Source organism: Heterodontus francisci, unplaced genomic scaffold (genome assembly GCF_036365525.1).
Source record: "Heterodontus francisci isolate sHetFra1 unplaced genomic scaffold, sHetFra1.hap1 HAP1_SCAFFOLD_58, whole genome shotgun sequence".
In the NCBI taxonomy this organism is placed as follows: Eukaryota; Metazoa; Chordata; class Chondrichthyes; order Heterodontiformes; family Heterodontidae; genus Heterodontus; species Heterodontus francisci.
Genome location: NW_027142006.1, coordinates 1,527,799 through 1,545,638, shown reverse-complemented (window position 1 = coordinate 1,545,638; position 17,840 = coordinate 1,527,799). Strand labels below are relative to the sequence as shown.

General features: G+C 44.2%; 1 protein-coding gene across 1 annotated transcript; it reads right to left on the bottom strand.

Moving 5' to 3' along the window:
* Positions 1-16,697: 16,697 nt before the first annotated feature.
* Positions 16,698-17,087, bottom strand: LOC137365895 (histone H2A-like). Its single transcript, XM_068028139.1, has one exon. It carries the CDS (start codon positions 17,085-17,087, stop codon positions 16,698-16,700), a length of 390 nt encoding a protein of 129 aa, XP_067884240.1.
* Between the last annotated feature and the right edge of the window lie 753 nt (positions 17,088-17,840).

Here is a 17,840-nt window from a genome sequence, read left to right as displayed (position 1 = left end):
CACTGTTGGTGCCATCTTCCATCACTTTGCTGATGATTGATAGTAGACTGATGGGGTGGCAATTGGTCAGATTGGATTTGTCCTGCATTTTTTTTATGGAGAGGGCACACTTGGGCAATTTTCCACATTGTCAAGTAGATGCCCGTGTTGTAGCTCTACTGGAACAGCTTGGCTGAGAGCGCCGCTTGTTCTGGAGCACAAGTCTTCAGTACTAGAGCCGGAATGTTGTTCGGGCCCATAGTCTTTGCTGTATCGAGTGTCTTCAGCTGTTTCTTGCCATTATGTGGAGTGAAGCAAATTGGCTGAAACCTGGAAGCTGTGATGCTGGGGACCTCAAGAGGCCGAGATGAATCATCCACTGAGCAATTTCTGACTGAAGATGGTTTCAAATGCTTCAGCTCCACCTTTTGCACTGACGTGCTCGGCTCCACCAACATTGAGGATAGGGATGTTTTTGGAGCCTCCTCATCTGGTTCGTTATTTAATTGTCCACCACCATTCATGACTGGATACCCAGTTTTTCAGGGCAGTGCCCTGGGCCCAACCATCCTCAGCTGTTTCATTGATGGCTTTCTCTTCTACATAAGTGAGAAGTGGGAATGTTCGCTGATGATTCACAGCTCCTCAGATACTGAAGCCGTCTGTGCCTGCAAGCAGCAAGACCTGAACAACATTCAGGCTTGAGCTGATAAGTGACAAGCAACATTCTTTGATCTGATCCTGAGGGCGATATCCGTGCGTGGAGCGGCGGGATGTATGGAGAGTGACGCTGAAGAGGATGTCTGAGCCTGGAGGGCAGAATCTGTGGAGAGTGGTCCTCAAAGGATGTCCATGTCTGGAGATTTAGAATCTCTGAAGAGGGTCTCCGAGCCCAAAGTGCTGGGATCTATGGAGACTGATCCTGAAGTGGGTGTCCGAACCTGGAATGGCGGGATCTGTGGAGAGTGATCCTGAAGTGGGTGTCCGAGCCTGGAGTGGCAGGATCTGTGGAGAGTGATCCTGATGAGTGTGTGTAAACCTGGAATGGAAGCTTTCTGTGGAGGTACAGGTGGAGGCCATTCTTTCCCAGTATTTTATAAAGGTTTAGCATCACCTATATGCTTTTACTCTATGCCTCTATTAATAAAGCCAAGTGTCCTGTTTGCTCTTCGCTACCTTTTCAATCCTTCGAACATTGGTGTACATTGTCTCTCTGCTCCTGCACCCAGTTTAGAATTGTAACATTTCATTTATATGGCATTCTTCCTTTCAAATTGTATCACTTCACACTTCTCTGTGTAAAATTTCATCTGTTCTGTGAAAGCCCATTTTACCATTTTTTTTTTAAGTTCCCCTTAAGTGTGTTACGATCACTGGCATAGGACAAAATTCCTGAGCATTCTTTGATGCTATCTCCATAGGCAGAGCAATCTTTTACGCGAGCTCAAATGTAGGATTTTGTGTGTTTAGTATCTTATTTCACCCACCAACATAAGCACAAATATGTCACGTAAATCTTGTTCACTGCAGTCCCTGCTGCTGTTTGCTGCCTATATTTACAGACTTTAATCTCAACCTCGTCACCATGTTCTCTAATATATTCAGGGGGCATCAGCAGAGGAAATGTTCACCAAGCATGGCAAGTGCAAGGAAATGTTTTTTTATGTCATTATGTCATGAACATCATATACAAATTTTTACATGTGTGAATCATCAAGATGTGTCTTCATAAATGGAACCCCGTCACAATAAACACTGTCACCTTTCAATGTTTAGCAGACAGGTTTGACGGCCTGATGTGTGTGATTCCCATATTAATGTGTTTGTACAAAGTTCGGGGAAAGATGGAGATATGAATAATTTACAGGGAAATCTTTTAAACATATTACCACATCTCTCACTCACAAAGATCTGCAAACACATGGATTCCAAAAGAACCTGAGTACAAAATCACCGAAAATAAACACTGCCAGAGAGACTTGCAATAACCTGTAGCTTAGGGAAAGTACATGATGTTATGGAACGGATTTTGTTTCTTTTAAAATATTTTTTGAATAAGTCATAATCAAACTGAATAAATGTAGGACCAGTTCTTTTTCAAGAGGGCACCAAAAGAACCAATTTGGCAACGATGTTTACTGGTTGTCACATAGTTCAAGTTAAATATAGAGCAGAAACCCTGGTAACAGGGAGAAATGTGGTTAGTGAAGTCAGTCGTGCCCCTTGATTGGACAAGCTTGGCAGCAGCAGCGCAAACCTAAGAAGGCAGAAAACTCACAACCTTTGGTTGTAGCAGTCAGTGTGTTTTACCTGCTGGAGTGAGCAGCTGATAAAGTTAGCCTGAAGAATCGTCAAGGAAGGAGAGAAGACCACAACCCAGTTTGTTTTCCAGAAAATATTTAAAAGACCCTGAGAAGTCTACTGAGTTAATTCATCTTGTCGCATGTCTTTGAAGAAGGCCTGCTAAAATTAATTCTCAATGCCTTCTGAAAAGAACTGATCTAAAATACCCGAGTGACCTGTCTACGTATACTCGGACGTTAGACTGTATTCCAGTTTTGGAGCAACATATCTCATCTGATGATTTCTTCAAAAATGAGCAAATAAACAACCCAAGAGGTTTTTTTTGTCTGTAACAGAGTGCTGAATTTAAAAAAAAATCCCTTTTATTTTTTCAGCTATCCGGTGTGTGTGTGTGTGCGTGTGGCTCGAAGATAAAAAAAAAGGACTTTAAAAGTTGGTAAAGGTGAAAAAGGAACTTTTAAAATTTCCACCTGTGTGTTTATGCTTTACTTCATGACTAGTTAAAACTTGTTTGACAATAAATGGATAATTTTGTTCTTCATTAAAGAAACCTGGTCAGTGTCTTCTATTCAGGGAAAAATAGAGTATATGATTGACTGTATCAGTATGTGGGAAAAGTTCACAGAGATGTTGTGACCTGTGGAGAAGTGGGATGAGAATAAAGAGTGCCCTCCTCTGCCCTTAGTTGTCAAAGCATTTGTGATCTGGCTCAGTAGCTTCGTTGGCTCGAGTGTTTGTCCAATAATCAGAAAATCGTGGATTCATATCCTTGCTTCAAAGGTTTAGCTATCAATCGTTTACATCTGTTTTCTTGTGAACTTTAACTTTTCTTATGAATTTCATTCACAAAAGAAAACAGCTCAGTGCTTGCCTTTGTGAAGGATGTGAGTTTGAAATGGCAGTTCCTGCTCGTACAGATGTTCAGTGCTAATATTTCGATGGCAACTTAATCCCCCACAATTTTTTTGGGAGCAATGTGTTTGCAGTTGCATTTAACCTGGAAAACAGCTCAACATTAATCTCACTGAAGGAAAGTGTGACCGTGTTGTATGTTTCAGAGTGTTTGTGCCGTTTTGTGTCTCTTTTATCCAAGACTATAACACGACGCAAAGGGGAGGGTTGATCCGAGGTTTAGAATATATTATTCAGTCAGGAGCAAGAAAAATCAAAAGGAACAAAATAAGAAAACCCAGTCTCCAGATTTGAGAATCTGTAGATCCGCTTTGGGAAAGTGAATCAGAGCAGAATGAAGGGTGAACTGTCCGACTGCCCAGAAGAGATGACGACACAGCTCAGTCAGCACGTTCCCCTGGTTTATGATGCTGGAACATTCCTCACACAGAAATTATTCAATCAATATTCATCTGCCAAGTCGGTCTGAGGCTGTGCCTCTCTGATCACGTGGAGTTAAAGCAATTCTTCCAGTCAGTTAGTTCAGTAGTCATTTCATGAGAAATTCGAAGTCATCATGACTTCGTCAGTGACCTAATGGTTCAGGTGTCTGAGTGATGTTAATCATCATGTGATCAAATGATTGCATGTTCCAGTCTTTCCGTGGTGGGTTTTCACACTGAGTAGAAACGTGTTGGACATGGTCTGGAAATATATATTTTTTTTATTTCCAAAATATACTTTATTCATAAAAATCTGTAAAAATTACATTGCCAAACAGTATCCAAACAGCACCAAAAATACAAACATTGCAAGGGAGATCAGTTTCCTTCAATACTGTCATGAGTTCCTTCCCAACCCTTCCTTTTCACAATTGTCATGTCAATTACAGTTTTACATTTACAGCAATTGAGAATATTAACGATACAGTTCGAGTGGTTTCCCATGGATCCAGCCCCTCAGATCAGCTTGGTGGGGGGAGCTTACATGGTGGTCTTTCCCCATTGAGCCTTTTCTGTGGCTGCCCCAAGCTTTAGTGCGTCCCTCAACACGTAGTCCTGGACCTTCGAGTGTGCCAGTCTGCAACATTCGGTGGTGGACAACTCTTTGCGCTGGAAGACCACCAAGTTTTGGGCAGACCAAAGAGTGTCTTTCACCGAATTGATAGTCCTCCAGCAGCAGTTGAGGTTTTCTCGGTGTGTGTCCCTTGGAACAGCCCGTAGAGCACAGACTCCTGTGTTACAGAGCTGCTTGGGATGAACCTCGACAAAAACCAATGCATCTCTTTCCACACCTGCTTTGCAAAGACACATTCCAGAAGAAGCTGGGCAACCATCTCATCCCCACCGCAGACATTTCGAGGGCATTGTGCGGAGGGGGTGAGACTTCGGGCGTGCAGGAAGGATCTGACGGGGAGGGCTCTTCTCACCACCAGCCAAGCTACACCTTTGTGCTTGTTGGAAAGTTCTGGTGATGAGGCATTCCGCCAAATGATTTGGCAGTCTGCTTGGGTAAACATCCGACAGCATCCACCATCTCCTTTTCCCGTAGGGCCTTGAGGACATTCCGTGCAGACCACTGCCTGATGGATTGGTGGTCAAAGGTGTTTTCCGCAGAAACTGTTCCACGAATGATTGGTGGTACGGCACAGTCCAACTAGATGGAGCGTTCCACGGCAATGCGACCACGTCCTTCCTTCACAACACTGGGGACAGAGAGAATCTCAGCACGTAGTGACACTTGGTGTTGGCGTATTGGGGATCTGCACACAGCTTGATGCAGCCGCACACGAAGGTAGTCATCAGGATGAGGGTGATATTGGGTACATTATGCCCACCCTTATCCAGAGGTTTGAACATCATGTCCCTTTGGACCCGGTCCATTTTGGATCCAGAGATGAAGCGGAAAATGACTCGGGTGATCGCCACAGCGCAGGAATGGGGTATGGGCCAGACCTGTGCCACTTACAGCAACAACGTGAGCGCCTCGCACCTGAGGACCAGGTTCTTACACATAATGGAGAGAGTTGCTGCTCCCACATGCTCAGCTTGTGTTGTACCCTGGCTACTCGCTCCTTCCAGGTTTTGGTGCATGCCGCGGCCCTTCAGAACCATATCCCCAGCACCTTCAGGTATTCTGACCTGACGGTGAAGGGGACAAAGGATCGGTCAGCCCAGTTCCCAAAGAACATGACCTCTCTCTTGCCGTGGTTAACGTTGGCTCCCAAGGCCAGTGCGAACTGGTCGCAGATGCTCATCAGTCTGCGCACAGACAGCGGGTTCGAGCAGAAGGCTGCGACGTCATCCATGTCCAGGGAGGTTTTAACCTGAGTGCCTCCACTGTCTGGGATTGTCACCCCTCTTATGCTCGCATCCTTCCTAATAGACTCAGCAAAGGGTTCAATACAGCAAATAAACAAGACAGGGGAGAGAGGACAACCCTGTCTGACTCCAGATTGGATCGGGAAACTTTCTGATTCCCACCCATTGATTGAGACTGTGCTACTGATGTTTGTGTAGAGCAGTTTGATCCAATTGCAGATTCCCTCCCCAAACCCCATTTTCGAAAGTACGTCCATCATGCAGGTGTGCGATATCCTGTCAAAAGCCTTCTCCTGGTCCAGGCTGATGAGGTAGGTGTCCACCCTCCTGTCCCGTATGTGGGTGATCGCATCCCTGAGTGGGTAAAGTACAGGTCTGATCAGGGTGGATCACCAACTCCAGAGCAGACTTGACTCGACTGGCTATGACTTTTGACAGTATCTTGTAGTCCACATTAAGCAGTGAGATGGGCCGCCAATTTCTGATTTCTGCCCTCTCCCCCTTCCCCTTGTAGATGAGGGTGATGATGCCTTTCCTCATGGATTCTGACATGCTGCCGGCTAGGAGCATACTGTCGTATACTTCCAACAGGTCCGGGCCGACCCAGTCACACAGGGCCAAATACAGCTCAACCGGTAAGCCGTCGCTTCCGGGAGTTTTATTTATCTCGAAGGATTTGATGGCCTTAGTCAGCTCATCCAGAATTAGCGGTTTGTCCAGTCTTTCCTTCCTGCTGTCATCTAAGACCTCTGTGATAGATGACAGTTAGGACTGGGAGGCTCTGCTGTCTGTGGGGTTCGCGTCATACAGCCCAGCATAAAAGGATTTGCTGATCCTTAGTATGTCGGACTGCGAAGACATTACCGAGCCATCCTCTTCCTGCAGGCTGCTGATAACAGAGCTCTCTCTGTGTACCTTTTAGAAGAAGTAACACAAGCACATCTCATCCTGCTCAATGGAGCGGACTCTGGACTGGAAGATGATCTTGTAGGCCTCCGTGGCAAAGAGCGAGGCCTGCTGGCTCTTCACCTCATGAAGGTCCTCCTTGACCTTGACCCCCATCGACTGAAGCCAGAGCAGATTTTGCATACTTTTCTGGAGTCGTGACATTTCCATCTGTCTATCTCTCTCGCCCTCTGAACCCCTTTGAAGATAAAGAACCTCTTGATGTTCTCCTTGATCGCTTCCCACCACTGAACTGGAGACTCAAAGGTGGGGTTTCATGGTCCTCCAACCTTTGTAATCCCTTTTGAGTTCCTCAACGTTCTCTGGGGTTAGCAGTGTAGCATTGAGCTTCCATGTCCCCCTGCCAACCCGCTGGTCATCCTGTAAGTGAAAGTCAGCCAGTAAAAGGCAATTCTTGGAGAAGAACACCGGCTTGACGTCGGTGGATCTGACCGTGAAAACACGAGACACAAATAGGAAGTCAATCCTGGAATGGGCAGACCCGTCCGTTCTTGACCATGTGTATCTATGCTGCGCTCTGTCTGCAGGTTTGCTGAAGACGTCGTGCAGTTTGGCATCTTTTACTGTTTCTATTAAGGATCTGGACATAGCATCCAGTTTGCTGTCGTCTCTGCCGGATCATCCAGGTGCATCGATGATGCCTTTGAAGTCACCGCCGAGGATGACCGGCCTGGATGTCGCCAGCAGCAGTGGGAGATGCTGGAAGACGGTCAGCTGCTCGCTGCATTGAACCGGGGCATAGACGTCAATCAACGAGAGCGGAGTATTGTTGTACATTACATCTGCTACGAGGTGATGACCGCCAAATGGTTCTCCAGGACACGGGAAGCATCCAGGAGCTCCCACATAGCACAGGAGGTGGACTCTCGAGGTTGAAGCCCCCCATGCCATTCCTTTACGTTCACTGTTTTTCGGCTGCCGCATACGATGATGGGCCAAGTGGTCTCTTTCTCTGCCTTAAACCTTCTATGATTCTATGATTCTATGATGCTCACTAACATTATCCCCTTTTCATATACAGCACCACAGAGAGAGAGAGAATCAGTCCGACCATTCGTAACAGTGTGTCCATATCACACTGTATTACATACACATTCTTATGTATCATCAGAGACAGTATTAGTAACACAATAAAGTGCATACATATCATCCTAAATAATGGTATCCCAAACATATGTACAGCATTAGAGAGGGAGTGTCAATAGTGCATTTTCTATTCGTGTGTCCATATCACACCCAATAACTGGATCCCACGTTTTCATGGAGCACGAGAGACAGAGCTGAAAGTGAATAAGTGAGAGAGAGAGAGAGATCCCCATCAGCAGTTACAGGCTGACCTGGAAGCCTCATTTTATCTTGAAAGATCCGTGGGAGACAGACGGTGCAGTCTCATCTCTAACTGATATTGTATCAGAAACAGACACATTATTATTCCTAGACTCTGGGTAACAGTTAGAGAGTGAGGTGAGCAATGTTCCAAATTTAACGCTCTTGACCCTGTTGATCTCTGTAATCTCTCAGCTCACACCGTTCGATATGACTGTCAGTGAAGGACAGTTTCAATGTGATGACATTAATCTGGGACTGTTACTGTCAGATATTAACTCCTGCGCGATCGCAGCAAACACAGCGACTCCCTCGGAGGATTGCTTTGAGAAGACGGGTGAATGAAGAGCAAACACACTGCAGGGAATGATCTCAAACTGAGCTTCAGAAAGGGGGAATCCCCCAGCTTCAAACGTTCTCTGACCTTTCCCCACAGCCCCAGTTCCTTTGCTCAAACTCGGAGAAAACTGAACTGGGGAAAGTTCCAGTTTATTTTTGTCAGTTCCGATGAAGGGTCACTGACCCGAAACGTTAACTCTGCTTCACTTTTCACAGATACTGCCAGACCTGCTGAGTGGTTCCAGCATTTCTTGTTTTTATTTCAGATTTCCAGCATCCGCAGTATTTTGCTTTTATTCCAATTTATTTTTTTTGTCAATGAGTGGGAAAAGAAGCGCATGCGCGATGCGCCTCCTCCAGCCGTGTCCTTCTGCGTCATTTAATTAGTGAGCGGAAGAAGTTTGTTTGAAACAGACGGGAATGGAGACTTAGAGCCCCGGGGTAAGTGAGTAAACAGCAGTCTCCTTCCAGCAAGCACATTGCTTTGAGAGCCTGTCCGCAGAGGGGCTCAGAGATCAGCATTGACAACGGAGCAAGTTCAGGGGGAGTTGGGGGCTGTTTGTAAGAGGCGGAGGGAGCAGGAACATGGAGTGAGCGCAGAAGGAGAAGCCTTTCTCAGGCTGTTTGTGGACAAGGTAACGGAGACAGAGCAGGAAGAAGCTGCTGTTGAAAATCATTGTTGTTTTCTCTCCTCAAACCTGTAATGCATGTTCATGGTTTAGCTCCAGTTTCACACTGTGTTGTTATTGAGCAGTGAATAGAGGGAACAGAGCCAGACAGTAGGGATGGGGACAGTTATGCAAACAACACCTATTGCTGGCGCCAGGTGAGTAGTGTCAAGGAAACATTTTAAACAGCAGCTGTCGGTTTCCGTTGAACGATTGATCCAAGAGAAACAAGGAAATGGCAGATACTCTGAACAAGAACTTTTCATCTGTCTTCACAGAAGTAGACACAAAAAACATCCCAAGAATAGTAGAAAATCAAGGGGAGTAAGGAGGGGGGACCTTAAAACATCACCATCGCGAGAAAAACATGTTTTTGGAAAACTAATGGGACTAAAGGTTGACAAGTCCCCTGGATCTGATGGCCTACATTCTAAGGTTTAAAAGAAGTGTCTGCATAGATAGTGGATGCATTGGTTGTAATCTTCTTAAATTCCCTAGATCCTGCAACAGTTCCAGTGGATATTAAACTGCAAATGTAATGTCCCTGTTCAAGAAAGCAGTAAAGAGAAAGCAGGCAACGATAGGCCTGTTAGCCTAATGTCTGCCATTGAGAAAATGCTGGAACCAATGATTAAGTCAGTCATCTCAGAAAACATAGAAAAATTGGAGCAGGAGTAGGCCATTCGGCCCTGCTCTGCCATTCAAAAATGATCAAGTCTGATCGTATAATTCAGTACCCTCTTCCCGCTTTCTCCCCATATCCCTTGATCCCTTTTGTATTAAGAAATATATCTATCTCCTTCTTGAATATATTTAATGACTTGGCCTCCACTGCCATCTGCAGTACAAAATCATGAGAGGGAAAGACAGGGTGGATAGCAAGAAGCTTTTTCCCAGAGTGGGGGATTCAATTATTAGGGGTCACGAGTTCAAAGTGAGAGGGGAAAAGTTTAGGGGGATATGCGTGGAAAGTTCTTTACGCAGAGGGTGGTGGGTGCCTGGAACGCGTTTCCAGTGGAGTTGGTAGACGTGGACACAATAGCGTCTTTTCAGATGTATCTAGACAGATACATGAATGGGCAGGAAGCAAAGAGATACAGACCCTTAGAAAATAGGCGACATGTTTAGATAGAGGATCTGGATCGGCGCAGGCTTGGAGGGCCGAAGGGCCTGTTCCTGTGCTGTAATTTTCTTTGTAGAGAATTCCACAAGTTCATCACCCTCTGAGTGAAGAAATTTCTCCTCATCTCAGTTCTAAATGGCATACCCATATCCTGAGACCGTGACCCCTGATTCTGGACTCCCCAGCCATCAGGAACATCCTCCCTGCATATAGCCTGACTAGTGCTGTTAGAATTTTATAGGTTTCTATGAGATTCCCTCTCATTGTTCTAAACTCTAGTGAATATAGGCCTAGTCAACCCAATCACTCCTCATTGTCAATCCTGCCATCCCAGGAATCAGCCTGGTAAATCTTCTTTGCACTCCCTCCATGGCAAGAACATCCTTCCTCAGATAAGGAGACCAAAACTGCACACAATACTCCAGATGTGCTCTCACCAAAGCCCTGTATAACTGTAGTAAGACTTCCTTGCTCCTGTACTCAAATCCGCTTGCAATGAAGGCCAACATACCATTTGCCTTCCTAACTGCTTGCTGCACCTGAATATTTGCTTTCAGCGACTGGTGTACAAGGACACCCAGGTCTCTTTGTACCTCCCCCTTTCCCAATCTGTCACCATTCAGATAACAATCTGCCTTTCTGTTTTTACAACCGAAGTGAATAACCTCACATTAATCCAAGTTATACTGCATCTGCCATGCATTTGCCCACTCACCCAACTTGTCCAAATCACATTGGAGCCTCTTTGCATACTCCTCACAACTCAGTTTCCTCCCCAGCTTTGTGTCGTCTGCAAACCTGGAAATGTTCCCTCTCCCAAGTCATTAATATATATTGTGAATAGCTGGGGCCCAGGCACTGATCCCTGTAGTACGCCACTCGTCACTGCCTGCCACCTGGCAAAAGGCCCGTTTATTCCTACTCTCTGTTTCCTGTTTGTCAACCAATTCTCAATCAATGCCAGTATATTACCCCCAATCCCATCTGCTTTAATTTTGTACACGAACCTCTTATGTGGGACCTTATCAAAAGCCTTCTGAAAATCCAGATACAACACATCCACTGGTTCTCCCTTATCTATTCTACTAGTTCCATCCTCAAAAAGCTCCAGTAGATTTGTTAAGCAACATTTCCCTTTCGTTAACCCATGCTGTCTTTGTCCAAACCCGTTTATGCTTTCCAGGTGTTCTGCTACCACATCCTTTATAACAGACTCTCGCACTTTCCCCACTACTGATGTAAGGCTAACTGGTCCGTAATTCCCTGTTTTTTCTCTCTCTCCTTTTTTAAATAGTGAGGTTACATTTGCCACCCTCCAATCTGTAGAACATTTAGAAAATTATAATACAATCATGCAGAGTCAACATGGATTTATGAAAAGGAAATCAAGTTTGCCAACATTATTAGCGTTCTTTGAGGATGTCAGAAGCAGGGTAACTGAAGGGGAACCAGTAGATGTAGTGTAGTTGTATTTTGAAAAGGCATTCGCCAAAGTGCCATGCAAAATGTTACTACACAAGGTAAGAGCTCGTGGTGTTAACGGGTACTATATTATTTATTTTATTTATTTAGAGATACAGTACTGAAACAGGCCCTTCAGCCACCGTGTCTGTGCTGACCATCAACCACCCATTTATACTAATCCTACATTAATCCCATTACCCTCTCACATCCCCAACTTCCCTCAATTCCCCTACCACCTACCTATACTAGGGGCAATTTATAATGGCCAATTTACCTATCAACCTGCAAGTCTTTGGCTGTGGGAGGAAACCGGAGCACCCGGTGAAAACCCATGCAGACAAAGGGAGAACTTGCAAACTCTGCACAGGTAGTACCCAGAATCGAACCCAGGTCGCTGGTACATGCTAACTAACAAGAACCAGAGAATTAGGATCAATGTGTCACTTTCAGGTTTGCAAACTGGAACTCGTGGAGTGCCACAGGGATCAGTGCTGGGGCCTCAACTACTTACAGCCTATATTAATGATTTGGATGAAGGGATCGAGTGTATTGTAACTAAATTTGCTGTTGATACAAAGAAAGGTGTGAAAGGAAGTTGTGCGGAGGACACAATGAGTCTGCAAAGAGATAAAGACAAGTTAAGTGTGTGGGAAAAATTTGGCATATTAAGTATAATGTGGGAAAATGTGAGGTTATCCACTTTGGTATGATGTAGAGAAAAGAAGAATATTATTTAAATAAGGAGAGACTGCAGAATGCTGTGGTATAGAGGGATCTGAGTGTCCTCTTATATGAATCACAAAAAGTTAGCATGGAAGTACAGCAAGTAATTAGGAAGGCTATTGGAATTTTGGCCTTTATTGCAATGGGGTTGGAGTAGAAATGTAGGGAAGTATTGCTACCACTGTACAGCGTGTTGGTGAGACCACACCTTGAGTGTGTATACAGTTTTGGTCTCCTTATTTAAGGAGGAAAATACTTGCATTGGAGGTACATCAGGCAAACATCACTAGGTTGATTCCAGGGATGAAGATGTTGTCTTATGAGGAACGTTTGACCTGGTTGTGGTACACTCATTGGAGTTTAGAAGAATGAGAGGTGATCTTATGAAACATATAAGATACTGAAGGGGCTTGACAGGGTATTTACTGAGATGATGTTTCCCCTCATGAGGGAATCAAGAACTAGAGGGAACAGTTTCAACATAAGGGGGCTCCCATTTTCGATGGAATTGAAGAGGAATTTCTTCTCTCAAAGGGTTGTTGTTCTTTGGAATTCTCTACCCAAGAGGATGGTGGAGGCTGGTCATTGAATATATTCAAGGCTGAGTTAGACTGACTTTTGATTTACAAGGGAGTGAAGTGTTATTGGGACACGCAGGACAGTGGAGTTGAGACTATGATCAGATCTGCCATGATCTTATTGAATGGTGGAACAGACTTGAGTGGCGGAATGGCCTAATCCTGCTCCTAGTTATTATGCTCTTGCATGATAATGCCAGGTGGAATTAAAAACTTGACTTGTGCAAATATCCCTGCTCCAGCAGGTATTCCCATTCATGGAGCAGTGCAGATGTTGGGTTGTTCCTGGATGTCACTAAATTGTTATAAAACTACCAAAGAAAACCTGATCAGCAGAAGCTGAGTGCTGCAGTGGAATCAGACACTGACACTCTTTGTATTACTGATCATCCTGTGTGGTTGGTCATAATGATTATTAATTGAAATATTACATTCATGTCTTTTCTAGTTTCTACCTCAATTGATCTTGAGTTACAAGAGATATTTTTCTGTCCTTCTGTCAGCAAATACTTAAAGGAACCAGAAGGATTGTGATGATTCCCCAGCACAAGGATATGTACAGTCCACTCCTTCTAACACAGAGTAGGTGCATTATCACTCCCAGCGCTCAGAGACACAGACAGGCCATGAGTTCCACAGTCACAGAGAGCAGAAGCAGTCAGACTCACACTGATCCCAAGTTCCAGAGACACATTTTCAATCCAGCAGACAATCAAACAAAGCAGGAGAGGCAGAAGTTGTTTCCAATTCACCCCAACTCAGTACTGCTGAAAGGTAGATCCATCAATCTCAGTTCAAAATCACACCCACTATCAGATTGAAAGGCACCGGATCAATCCCACAAGAGTGCACCCTAAGCTACAAATTAAATATGAGGTAGAGCAGCTGATGGAAACGTACAGAATGAATCCTAATAATGTAGCCCAGACTGCAGACTGAGTGACAGATTACAATGTAGTACAAACATCTGATACAGTATCAAAAGGAAAGTTACAGTATTATGTCAATTAGTGCACACTGCACTACACATTACATACCAATCCAATAATCTCTGCAAGAGCTGTACTGAATGATATCGTATCAATTGAATGATTCTGATTATACTGAGCATGCCATGTGTGAGTTTGAAATATATGTTGTCATTCACAAATGTGTTCATACAGTTGCAGACTAAATACTAGTCCAAAAAGCTCAGACCACAACTGAGTAAAACACACAGTTAAAATGTGCAGTGGTTTATATTTTAAAATACCAGTGAGACAAGAAAATAGTGATACATTATGGTGTCCAACAAATAGTTCTCAATAGCATCCCGTAGATACATATTAAGTACAGGTACAGAAGAATTCCACACTCATACAGCACCAGCGTCACATAGATACAGGATGTATCACGTTTGCAGACAATACCAGTAGCTGGGAGATGCAAAATTCATCCCACTGTAATGGACTGTCCTAGAGACAGACACATAAAACATAAATTGTAACACACATTCAGTACCAGAGACTGCCAAATGCAAAATGAGACCTGGATATGCACACGCAGACTGTACCAGAAACTGACTGATACAGAATGAGACCCACACTCATACGTAGTACCAGAGGCTAACTGGTAAAGAATAAATACAATATTCACTTCCAGTACCAGAAAATAATATATGCATAACAGATATCACTCACATACACGAGCAGAGATTGACAGACAACAGAATGAATCCCACAATCTCATTCAGTATCAGATACTGACAGGTACAGAATGAATCCCATACACACTGTACTAGGCACTGAAAGACATAGGAAGAATTGCACAGTCACATACAATAGAAAACACTGACAGATACTGTAGGAGTCACATGCTCACAATCATTACCAGATACTGTTGAAAAAAGAGTTAATCCCACACTTGCATTCATTGCGAGAGACTGAGATACATAAAAGATATCCACACTCACATAGAGTAACAGAGACTGACATGCAGAACTTGAACCACACATATGCATAGTAGCAAAGTCTGAAAGGTATTGAGTCAATCCCACAATCAGATACAGTGTCAAAGACTGATAGGCATATTTGAGTTCACTTCCATAGAATAACAGAGATTTTCATGTACAGAATTAACCTTATTTCACATTCAGTCTGGATACTGATAGATACACAATGAATCCTACAATCATGTTCAATACCAAGTTCAGACAGACACCATATATACCCCCCACTTATTCACAGTATCATAGACTGACAGACACAGAGTGAATCACAAAATCAATTAATTTCAGAGACCAGCAGATAGAGAATTAATCTCACTCTCACAGAAAGAACCAGAGATTGACATATGTACATTGATACCCAAGCTCACATAAAATGACAGACACATAATTAAAACCATGGCATATATAGTACTTTAGACTGACACATAGAGAATGAATCACACAGTCACATTCTGACTGTAAAGAGTGGTGCATACAGAATGAATCTCACACTCACATTTAGTTCCAGACACTGACAGATACAGAATGATATCCACATTCAGCCACAGTAGCAGATAGATACAGAAGCTGCCACGCATACAATACTCATGATTGACATACAGAATGAATCACACAATCACATTTAGTTTCATAGACTGATACTCAAATAATCTCACACTCAGACACAGTACCACAGACAGATAGATGTAGAATTAAACTCGCTGTCACATAATGTACCAGAAAGTGTCAAAATTAATCTCATAAAGTACAAAAGATGGATGGAATTTGTCTCACACTCAATGTAATCACCTGCACTGAGCACGCCAAGTGCAAGACGGTCACTGCCATGGATGTGGTGTACGCTCTGAAACGGCACGGCCGCACTCTCTGCGGATTCGGCGGCTGAACAATTCGACCCTTTTCAGCAAACACACAACAAAGGCTCTTCTAAGAGCCACCCACCGCCTCACAGAGCGAGCAGTGACCGAGAAACGGGAGCTGGGATAGGCTGTTTAGAACAGTTCAATCAATCTGAAATATTTCAGATTTCCAGCATTCGCAGTATTTTACTTTTAATTCTTTGTTCAATCAATCTGCTGTGTTCGGGATGAAAAAAAATGGAATCCCCGAATTTGACATTTCAGTTGCAGCAAGGATGTGCAGTGGATTTGATTTTCTAAACGGGCTGTGTAAACAGTGCCCGAGGCTCTACAGTTAGTTATTTCCCCAGTCCACACATACCCTCAGTGAAAAGCCACATCACTCCTCCAGAATCACTCATTGTTTTCATAGAATTTCAAAATGAGTTCGCTGCAATGAGGGAATCCGGGAGTTTTGCAGCAGCCGTTGAATCGGTCACTGGAACCAGACCCACTTGTGATGTTACTTCCCCCGAGACGGTGTTTCCTGCACTGAAACTGACAGGGTTTGTGAAACTGATCAGTTTCAGCTCAGTCATTCAGGGACCTGGAATTCCCACAGTTTGAGCCCGGGCTCTCCCGAGCTCACTTCTGATTGGTCACCCTCTTCTCATTCACATGTCTTAACCAATCGCAGAGCTTCGAATTAGGAAATACAACAAATCACTGGCTTAAATTGGCAGACAGTTTGAATTCGAAAAAGCCGCCAATTTCAGTGTCGGAAAGAAGCGAATTGATGGAAAATCTGGCGTTAGTTTAAAGCTGTTCGTAAAATCGCGCCACGACTTTGTGCTGATAAAAGCGGAATAAAAAAAGTTTGTGATGGGTTAGATATATTACGTAGTTTTAATCTGTGATTTTTTGTCTACTTATCTGTAACTGGCGGTAAAAGACTCTATTCAGCAATCTGTAACGGGACAAATAACTCAAAATTGGTGTTGAAGTAATAAATTAGACAGGTTTGAGGGGACAGTGAGAAATCACTGAAACAGATGCTTAAACATTTGAAATAGTTCTCATTCGGTCCTGTTACTGACATTTTGGAATCAGACAGGAACCAGCCCTTTCACAGAGACTGTGGGTGGCTCTGAAAAGAGCCTTTGGGTTATTCGATGACATTTCGGCCGCTTTACTTTTTCTGGGAGCTCTGAGCGCTGGTTTTCTTGGGCAGCAGCACGGCCTGGATATTAGGCAGCACCCCACCCTGAGCGATAGTCACCCCTCCCAGCAGCTTGTTGAGCTCCTCGTCGTTGCGCACGGCCAGCTGCAGGTGCCTGGGAATGATACGGGTCTTCTTGTTGTCCCGGGCCGCGTTGCCAGCCAGCTCGAGGATTTCAGCGGTCAGATACTCGAGCACAGCAGCCAGATAGACCGGGGCTCCGGCACCCACACGCTCAGCATAGTTGCCCTTTCTTAGGTGCCTGTGAACACGGCCCACCGGGAACTGCAGTCCAGCCCGGGAGGAGCGAGACTTGGCCTTGGCCCGAGCTTTGCCGCTGGTCTTTCCTCTTCCAGACATTTCCACAATCTCACAAATACTTTCACAAAGAATGAATAATTTCCGCAGCATTTACTTTACTTAGAGACTGAAAACTCTCCCCATTGGTCGCTACTAAATTCACCTCATTTGCCTATATTCTTCACCAATCAGGTCACTGACAAACAGAAGTGGGCGGGATTTACCGCCACAACATCAGAAGCATAAACTTTGTCATTATCAAAAAGCCCGCCAATTTCATTGTCGGAAAGGAGTGGATTAAAATAAATGTCATCCTTAGTCAAATATTTAAAATCCCTTCTCTTTATTTTGTTCTATTCAACTCTTTCCGTCACCAATTACAGACGCGGGTTTAAAATGTTGTTTAAATTGTGGATCTTTCTACAATTGCTTTCAAACTGTCCCGGGAGGTACTAAATCCCTGTTCACAGCACTTCCCTGAAGGGAAACATTCAGTTTATCTTCAATCAGAGCCCAGTGTCCTTCTCTGAAAAGAGGGAGCCGGATCGAGTCCTCAAACAGCCCTTAGTCTGCTGTGTAATAATCCCATTCCGGGCTGTAACACTGCGGAGAGTTGCTGTTCATAAAATGATGAATCGGTTCACATTTCAGGAATAGGGTGAAGGGACTGAGGTCTGACCATTTCCCCTGAAAGCAGCTGTTAATGCGGTCATTCAGGGGCTGTGCAAAACCACAATAACAGCTTTAAGCAAAAAAGTAAAGGCGGATGAGCGGATTATGGGTTTGAGTTCGGTTTATGGGACAGCAGACAAA